At 39.4% G+C, this 10000-nt stretch overlaps 1 protein-coding gene and 1 non-coding gene across 3 annotated transcripts in view; one reads left to right on the forward strand and one right to left on the reverse strand.

Moving 5' to 3' along the window:
- The window catches only part of TLL1 (tolloid like 1), a 238694-nt gene that overhangs the window by 178903 nt on the left and 49791 nt on the right, over positions 1-10000 (forward strand). For both annotated transcript variants that reach the window (XM_012811834.1, XM_003800491.1), the window contains exon 13: positions 9385-9580. In XM_012811834.1, the coding sequence (XP_012667288.1) occupies positions 9385-9580 (196 nt within the window). The remainder of the gene's footprint in view (positions 1-9384; positions 9581-10000) is intronic.
- Positions 8990-9088, reverse strand: LOC111728664. Its single transcript, XR_002775891.1, has one exon. It is a non-coding gene; the product is annotated as a small nucleolar RNA U13 (small nucleolar RNA).

The following is a 10000-nucleotide window of genomic DNA, read 5'->3' on the forward strand; positions in this document are numbered from 1 at the left end:
CAGCCACACAGATAATTGTTTCTATCAAAAACAGGGATTCAGGTATTCTTAGGAGCTTTTGACTTTCCCAAAGATGCTTATCAGGGAGATTGCGCATGATTGGGTGACTAAACCAAGGGTGGAAAGAAGCCAGAAGGCAGCCCGTCTGAATTTTGGATCAAAATCCGGGCCCAAACTACCAACGTGGGTAATAAATCAGTTTTGTGGGATAAGAGGAGCTGGGTTAGGATTAGAAGCCAAGAAATGGGGAAATATTTTAGGAACTTCAGAGTGTGTTTATGTCAGAATCAGTCTAGAAAACAGGATTAAAGTGAAGTAGGAAGAAGCAGGTGGCTGATAGGTCCTGGCATGAGTTCAAGTTCAGGTGCTGTAATTGTAGATTGTTCCATCATTGACTAGAAAGTTGTTTCCCTGTCCAGGCACTCAGAAAGCAGTAGAGTCCTGTCCCATGCCAAGGGGTGCTTGCCGCTGAGTGCAGTGACCATGACCCTGTCCTGTGCCCACAGGTACCCCAGGGAATCCAGGTGAGGCCAGCCAGCACAGAGCCGCTGCCCTCATCCCGTGACTCTGTACTCTGCTCCTGGCCCTGCCCTCTGGTGTGTGCCATCTAGCTCCCCAGACACAGTAGATTTGGATTTTTGTTTAATTGTTGCCTTCTTAAAAAATTTTTGCCTGACAACACTATTTTAAATATTTCCTTACCTACAATTATCTTTAAACCATTCACTCTGTTTTATTTGAGCTCATTGCACTTACAACTGCTGCAGTTCCTGCCGTGGATCTGCCCCTCTCTCTGGAATCTGACCACCAGTGCCACACACAACAAGGTTACAGATTGATTGGTTCACAGCAATGTTGTGACTGTAATCTTGCAGGCCCCTGATCCCGGGAGCAGTGACCCAGTATTTGCTCATTCATTGCTCTTCTTAATGACTTTATAGACAATACCTACCAGGAATATCCAGAGTCAGCTGCATGTATTTTCTTATTTGTTCTACTAGTCATTAGTAGGTTTGTTTAATCTGGTCGCTTATCTGTTTGTATCAATTTAATGTTATTTACATAATAAATGTTTTAAATATGCCAATTGCATATTTTATGCTGAGAACGTATTAATTCTCAATGTCTTCTGGTTTTGTCTGACAAAGCTCGATTTTATTAGCTGATTCTAGCCTTTGCCTTTTTTTGAAAACTATTTTTGCTTTTTATTCTCTGGTTACCCTATTCGTCTTCAGACAAGGCCATTAAGATAAGCATGCCCATCATTCTCTTGCTGTCCACTGTGAAGAAGTGAGGAGCTGTCTCTCAGTCTCACCTTTATGTCAGTTTATGTTTCGGCTTCACCCTTCCCTGTGCTGCTAGGATTTAAGGTCAGGTGCAGAGAGGAACCCCGAGGAAGGGGTTCAGGCATCTTACAGCAGGAAGGGACACCTTTCGGAGGGCAGTGGTATGCTGGTGCCTTGTATTATGCTGTTTCAGAAGTGTCATGATCAGAATGTATCCCTCCAAAATGTACAGATTGAAGTCTTAACCTCTAAGGTGATGGCAACAGAAGCTGAAAGCCTTTGAGAAGCAGGTAGGTCTTGAGGGTGGAGCCCTCATGAAGGGATCCGGGTCTTTACTGAAGAGGCTTGGGAAGCCTTTGCCTTGTGAGGGCTCAGCGAGAGGGGACCTGGGTGGAGACAGCTGTCGGGACACTGGGTCTCTAAGTGTCTGGTCCTAGCCTTCACAGTCTCCAGAACTGTAGAAATGAATTTCTGTTGTTGGTAAGCTGCCCAGACTGTGCCGTTTTCTTGTAGTATCTGGAATGTCCTAAGACAGGAAGCTTTCCCTTCTCCAGTAGCTGCTGGATACATTGTTTCTTAAGACCGCTGTAGCCTGTGGGTTTGTGTATAAACACAGACCCCTCTGCGATTAATTTGGAAAGCTTGTCTTGTGTTCTGTGTTCCGCAGCAGTATTGTTTGTAAAGAAGCTTCTAGAACTATTACTTTATTTGAGAACTTTCACTGTGCGGAAATACAGAAGAGAAAAGTTTGGAGGATAGGAAATGTTTATAGTAACCACTTCAAAGAAGTGTCAGTAAAGCAGAAAAGGTGAAATAAACCTGGGGCTTAACTTTTGTTTAAATTCAAATCCCCACGTACATTAATTCAAGTAGGATTAGGTTTGAGGGACTTGTCCACATCACTACACATGCTGATTTGGTGACGCTTTGCTTATGCAACCCAGAGATGTTTCGTGTGTTTAATATCAGGCATCACGACCACAGCCTGCTGTGTTCTGAACCGTGTACATAGGAATGTGTCTTGGTACTTGGTGGATTGTTTTTCAATCCCTTAAATATTTTTTTTTCATTTGCATTACGTCGACTAGTCTTTATGAATGAAGTAGTTAGTTGAGATAAGAAGGTTTTAATTAGTTAATGATTTTCTGCATGCTGTGCACTGTTTTTTTGGTGCTCAGCTAAGAATTTATGCTGATGATGAGTATAAAACAGAAATCTCTTCATGAATTACAGCGTGGTTGTAATCGTACCTGAAAGGTTAGCACTTGTCAGTTTCATGAACTTGCCAAGGTAACATAATTGGTAGTGCTGTGATTGAAACCAAGTCCAGGTCTATGCACTGAGGTCACAGGTCTGCCGTAAAGAGAGGCGCTGGTATTTTACCATCTCACAGCCTCCCTCTTCTGACCCCCTCGGGTGTGCACTGTGCCGTTTACCCGTGTGTGTAAGTCGTGCAGGGCCATCTGTTTATTTATCATACTATGGCCAGGAAATATGTACTTGCTGGTATATGCATGTTATTTGGACATAGTCTTCCATCTTACATACAATTATTAAATTTATGACTAAATGCAAAATTTACTGTATATCAGAAAAAAGATGAAGTAGCAACATTTAAATAACTGAGCCACATGAAAATGAACCTGAGCAAGACTTATGCGGTTCATTTTAACATGTTTGAGCATTTTTATCTCCATATTTTTGGCTGTAATTATGTATTACTGTTAATATTAAATATTGCTAATAAGAATATTATGAAACAGGCCCAGCACAGTGGCTCATGCCTGTAATCCTAGCACCCTGGGAGGCTGAAGCAGGTGGATACTTGAGCTCAGGAGTTCGAATTCAGTGTAAACAAGATTGAAACCCCTGTCTCTACTAAAAATAGAAAAACTAGGTGGGCACTGTGGTGGGAACCTATAATCCCAGCTACTCAGGAGTCTGAGGCAGGAGGATCACTTGAGCCAGGAGTTTGAAGTTGCTGTGAGTTATGACACCACGGCACTCTACCAGGGGCGACAGAGTGAGACTCTGTCTCAAAAAAAAAAAGTACTTATGAAATAATTAAATATGATAAATTAAAGATAATTATTAAACTTTTCTCATTTTATTAAAAATAAATAGATTTTGTTCGTATCAATAGACTTTAGTCCATTTTTTTTCATTAGGCATTATTTTCTTTTAATAGTTTTCTCAAAAGGAAAAAAAAAGCTTTAACCTTGCTACAAGTGTAACATTATAAATAATACTGACTATAAAACTTGCATCATTTTGATTGCAATAATTATATCTGTTGCATAAATTACAATATTTTAAAACTACATTGCAAGTCATGGCTTTTATTCAAGTGTACATAAAATTTCCCATCTTACCCATTTTTAAGTGTGCTGTTCAGGACCATCAGGAAGATTCACACTGTTGTGCAGATAGTCTCCAGACCTCGTCCTCACCCTCCAGACCTGAAGCTCTGCCCGTTCCCCCGCACCGCCCACCTCTCCCTGGGCCCGGCAGCCCTCTTTCTTTCTCTCTGTGACTCCGACTACACCAGCTGTCTTATGCAAGTCAATTCACGCAGTATTTATCTTTTTTGTGACTGGCTTTTTTCACGTAGCATAACATCTTCAAGTTTCATCCATCTTATAGTATATATCAAAATTTCCTTCCTTTTTAAGCCTGAATAGTGTTTTATTGTAGCCCAGTACCACGTTTTGTTTATCCTTTGATCTGCCAATGAACACCTGGGTTACTTCAACCTTTTGGCTTTGTACATAATGCTCCTGTGAACTCACATGTGTAAATATCTCTTCAAGTCTGTGCTTTTGTTTCTTTGGGGTATTTAACCAGAGGTGGTGTTGCTGGGTCATACGGTAATTCTACTTTTAATTTTTCAGGGAGCATGGAGTACCTTTTATTGAACCTGTTATCTAGAAACGTTAGGGTTTTCAGAGCTGTTTATAAATAATTTGGCACTGCAATAGATGTTTGTGCAGTGCTGCATTTATTTGGAAACTGGGCTATGAAATGAAGGCAAAGCATGGAAGGGGTCCACAGTCTGCCATTCCCCAGGGCTGGCTTTTCTTCAGCGTCAACGCCCCTCCTCCCCCTCCTCGTGTACTCAGGACAAAGCTCTATGCCGGGGGGGTGGGGGGGGGTGTGCAGTTTAGAATGAGAGGTTGATCACGTTTGGTTAAATTTGTTTTAGTTCTTTTAAATAGAAACCACTCACTTTTCTAATGGTTTCTTTCTATTCTGCCATCAAAGATATGAGCCCTTAATTAGTAATGGAACATAATATTAACCCCTCTGGCTAGTCCTGTGCTTACTTCCAGGATCAGTTTTCTGAAAAATGTTCAGAGCTTACTCTCGTTTTCACTGTGCTCTTGCTCTGTGCACATATCAGTTCTGTTTATGTTACGGTAAACTTCAACTTTCCTATCTGGTTTATGCTCAGATTACCTTAAACTCTATAATTAATCAGCCTCATCATTATCAAAACATATTTATTATACGTGTAATTCTGCATGACATTGAATTTAGCTCCCAGCTCTTTGAACTATGTCCATGCTTTAACTCAAGAAGAAACTGCTCTTTCTTTCCCCCCTTTCCTTCCTTCCTTCTTTCCTTCCTTTCTTCATTCTTCCTTCCTTCCTTCTTCCTTTCCTCCCTTCCTCCGTTCCCCCCTTCCTCTTTTAGACATCATTGACTTGACTCTGGGGTTCTTTTTTCTCATGGGCTACTGGCATAACATCAGTGGACTCAGTTCACTTTTTAGCTTCAACCATCTTTATTTCTATCCATTCCTTATATTGTTGGATGAAGTGCTTTGATGGAGGTGGAGAAAACAACACCAATAAAATAACTCAAACTTCCACTTGTGCTCACTGTTATTGCTCCTGTGTAAATGTAATTGAAGAAATAGTTATAAATAACTATAGTTAATAGTTATAATTAACATGAATAGAGAAGATCCATTGTGCAGGCATTGCACTTAAGGTTAAATGGAAAAATAGGTAACAAAAGACCATCCAGGATTACTGTTGGGAAGGGTTAATGTATTTCTGAATATCACAAATTCATGTAGATGAGGCTCATGTTATTTTCTAAGCAAATGACAACTATAGCATTTACTAGGTCATTTACTATGTCAGATACAGTGTCTGTTGCTGTTTTGTTACTCCAATAGCATGTGTATCATATTAAAGTAGTAAGGACATACTAGTGCAATTCATCCTAACATTATTATTTTTACCCATGAAATACAGTAGGACCTCTGTAGTTAGCCACCTCCTGCAGTTGACCTGATTTTCACAGACCAGACATGCACCACATGTCCTTACCAGTAAGTACAGTGGGCCTAGTTCCTTATGTGCACCAGCTCCATGTGTGACCAGTTTGTTACAGTCCTTTGAATGGTCAACTTACAGAGATTCTACTATAGTTATATTTTGTATATCTTATATTTCAACCTCAATTTCTAATAAATAGTGAATATATTGTGAATTTAAATTTAAAGTGATCTATTATATATCTGTTAAAAGAACAGAGTGAGTTTAATGGACCAGGCAATGTAAACTATCCCATTTAAAAAAAAAATTTCAGATTAATGTGGAAGTGCAAATAATTAGATTTCATAGTTTGCACTTGTAAGATTAAATTCCCGTCAGAGGGCATGTTTTACACCAAGGTGGTGTGCCATGTACCCATGCAATGGGCCCTTTGGGTGGGAATTTGCCCTATACCTTCCTCCCTCTCCCCACCCCAGGCTTGAATTTCATTGAGTTTTTCTGTCATGTGAGCATGTAGGTATTAATCTCTTAGTTCCAATTTAGTACTGGGTACATGTATTTTTGTTTTCTATTCTTGTGATACTTTACTTAGGAAAATGTTTTCCAATTACATCCCGGTTGTTACAAACAATACAAAATCTCCTTACTTCATGGCTGAATAGTACTCTATGGTATACACATATCACAGTTTTTTAATCCATTCATTTGTTGATGGCCACATGGGTTGTTTCCAGGTCTTTGCAGTTATGAACTGTCTGCTATAAACATTCGAGGGTCTTTCTGGTAGGATGCCCTGTATTGAGACTACAGGGCCAACGGTAAAGCTACTTTTGGTTCTTTGAAGACTCTGCATCCTGCTTTGCAACCATTTATTTTTAATCACTAAAGAAATCTAAAATTTTTGTTTTATTTGCAATAGTGCCTATCTTGTTTTTTTTATTAGTATTATAATTTTTAAAAGCAACAATCTTCTTAACATAATAATTTAAAAGTTCTTTTTAATTAAACTTAATAATTTTTGTTCTAGCCTGGTTTCTAATATGAAACAATGTAATTTTGTTTTTATTTGTGGACTTTCTCCTAGAAGGAGTTTCTTTCTTCACCGTGTATTTTCACGTCATTCTTTCCCCCTTTTTCTAATATGATTCATGAATCTGGAGCAATTCCCACTGGGCTGCTGACCAGGGGGACAGGCTGCCTAGCTGGGACCTTTGCTTATTTTCTTATCAAGCCCTACAAGTTTTGAAACTGTTTTGTGTCCTGTTGATTGAGGAGCCTTTGGCCTTCTGGAAATGTTCCGACACATATAGAGAATCCTGATTTCAAAGGAATTACACTAAAAACTGAGACAAAAGGACAGACGTAGTTGATCAGATCAGCCTTGTCATCAGTGGTGACTAATTGAATTACTAGTGACTTAAAAGCCACAGTCTTGGTGCCTTCAGTCCCAGCTACTTGGGAGGCTGAGGCAAGAGGATTGCTTGAGCCCAGGGGTTTGAGGTTTCTCTGAGCTATGATGATACCATGACACTCTACCCCAGGCAACAGAGTGAGACTCTGTCTCAAATAAATACATAAATAAACAAATAGATAGATAAAAATAAAATAAACAAAATAAAATTTTAACCTTCACTCTTCCACCCCTACTTCTCTCTCTTTTTTTCTTTTTCACTTTATATTTTTTCTATGGAATTTGTTACTTTCTAATATTTTATGATTTAATTATTTATCTTTTTTTACCATTCATTTTTTCTGTGTAACTATCAGTAGGATTCGAGCTCCAGGAGCCTAGTTCTGTGCTATTTGGCTGAAGGCAGTGGGGAGAGTGCCCAGCACAGAGGAGGCTCTGAGCATCACTGGAGGCAGGAATCAGTCCATTTTGTGCTGGAGGAAGAGGAGGAAGCAAGTGGACCGTTTCATTTTTAACAAATCTGTGCTGCACGATCTAGTTTTTTTCTGTCTGTCTTTATGCTGCCAAATTTGAAGATTGTCCTTGTTAACATATTAACAATTGAGATAAGCGATTTTTCAACCAACTTTGCCAGCCGTTTTCTGGATTCAGGTTTCGTAGTTCTGTGGATGCTCTCTGACATCCCACAACATTCCTTGTATCTTTTAACATTAGTAATGGGAACGTTCCTTAAATTAAGGAATTGTGTGTTGAATGATACTTGACAAGATGTGGAATTTTCTATGTTGTAGTTTCTGTGCTTTCTTGATTTAAATATCTAATAAGCAGCTGACTCTATTAATCCTTTAGGGCCTCTGTGAACATGCAAAAACCAAGTATTTATAAATTATCTTACAATTTTCATAAGAATTTATCAACTTTGGTTTTTTTTTTTTTTTGCAGTTTCTGGCCAGGGCTGGTGGCTACCTGCCACCTCCAGCATATGGGGCCAGTGCCCTACTCCTTTGAGCCATAGGCGCCGTCCCAGCTTTGGTTTTTTGTTTTTCTTTCTCCCTCTTTTTTTCTGAAGAAGTTTGGAGCCAAAACACAGGTCCAGGAATGTGTAGTTCTTCATAAAGCTTCCTAGGTTAATAATGTGACCTAATTCAGTAGACTCTCTGCATCTGACCACCCCCTTAGATTGACCTAATTTTCATAGCCAGACAAGCACCACATGTATATATCAGTACCGCAGCCTCGGTCCTTATGTTGACCAGCTCTGTATATTGACCAGTTTGTTACAGTCCCTTGGATGGTCATCTTACAGAGATTCTGATGTATTTTCATTCAGCTATTAAGGAAAGAGATTGAGTTGTCCCAGGCTGAGAGGCGAGTCTGCCATATCATCTTTCTAGAGGCAGCCGTGCAAAGTACAGGTAAAGAACTTCACAGGCTGGAAGGAATTGTAATCCCATGTTGTCAGATTTCCCTTTCAAAAATAGATTTATAACCTAAAATTGTGCTGTATTTATCAAGAGAAAATTTCAAGTCCATCTTTTCTGTGAATAAAATAACAATTATATCACAGGCAACCAGCATTTTTTTTTAACTATGTTTCAGAGCAACTATACATTGCTTGTGGTCTGTGTGGCTGAGATCTTTTTTCATGAGAAATAAGATTTTATTTGTAAATAAAACTGCAGGAAAAATAGCTTTTAGATGATAAGAGTAAGTACACATATACTTCTACAAAATTTCAGTAAGGGAACAATGTAGTGAGGGCTTAAGTTGCAGAGCTGGTTAAAATAAAGGCTCTAGTTTGCAGGGTGGAAAGTCCAGAGAGGAGGTGGACGGACAGTGTCCAGCACCCACACACTCTCCGCAGCACCCCCACCCCTCCACAGCACAACTACAGTGTGACTGGCCTGGTCCATATGTTTACCCATAGTTTTAATTCTGGATATTTTGGGGCTCTACTTACTGAAGAATTATTGATTGCAGTTTCATTTTCTTTCTTATTTTTTTCATGTCAGATGGCTAATGTGCAGATATCTTCACAAGGTTTGAAAGAAGCATGCCTGTGAGTGTGAAAGCCCCACCAGCACACTTGTGGACCACACAAGGGTCTAATTTTCTTTTAAAAGATAGTTAACGTCTGTTGATCCTGACTCCTGTGGATATACTATTCCAATGGCTTGTTTTTTCTTAACCTCGCTACCAGAACGATGCTCCTCATTTTCGTGCAGTGTGGCTTTCACAGTGTACCTCATGAGAAATGCTCGTCGTGTGTGTTCATGGCATATAAATCACCCTTTATATTTGATGTCACTAGTCTGTGCATAGCCCTGGGAAAACTTGCGTCTTCCTGTGGAAATTGCTCTACTATAAATGAGATAATGTGTTCGTATTTTTATTGTTGCAGATAGAAAGACACGACAACTGTGCTTATGACTACCTAGAAGTCCGAGATGGAGCCAGTGAAAACAGCCCTTTGATAGGGCGTTTCTGTGGCTATGATAAACCTGAAGACATAAGGTCGACCTCCAACACCTTGTGGATGAAGTTTGTTTCTGATGGGACTGTGAATAAAGCGGGGTTTGCTGCTAACTTTTTTAAAGGTGATGGGAAGTAATTTATAAATGTGAGATTTTCCTTGTCAGGAATAAATGGAGTATTTATCTTTGAGTTAAGGGAGAACTAGAGAAAGTTGCATTGAAAGTTGAAGTTTGTACAAGGATATTTTGGGTGAGTTTGATGGCAAAGTTATTAGTAAAATACTAGCCTTGGGGACTTTGTGGCACAGGATAGGAACTGCCTTAGGGCGCTCTGTGTTTTGTTTTTTTTTTGTTTGTTTTATGAAGTAGTCAGAATAGCAAAACCAGGAAAGGGTTATACAAACTGGAAGAAAATGTGTAGTTGATCAATTATTTCTAGGTGCCACGGCCAGCATTGTCTAAAGTTTCCATTCAGAATAGTATCCACCCATATTAGAAATAATTTGTCATCTCCTCAGCAGAGCATCTAAATATGATACCTGA

The sequence above is a fragment of the Otolemur garnettii genome, unplaced genomic scaffold, assembly GCF_000181295.1.
Source record: "Otolemur garnettii isolate 467f Iridium unplaced genomic scaffold, OtoGar3 scaffold00177, whole genome shotgun sequence".
In the NCBI taxonomy this organism is placed as follows: domain Eukaryota; kingdom Metazoa; phylum Chordata; class Mammalia; order Primates; family Galagidae; genus Otolemur; species Otolemur garnettii.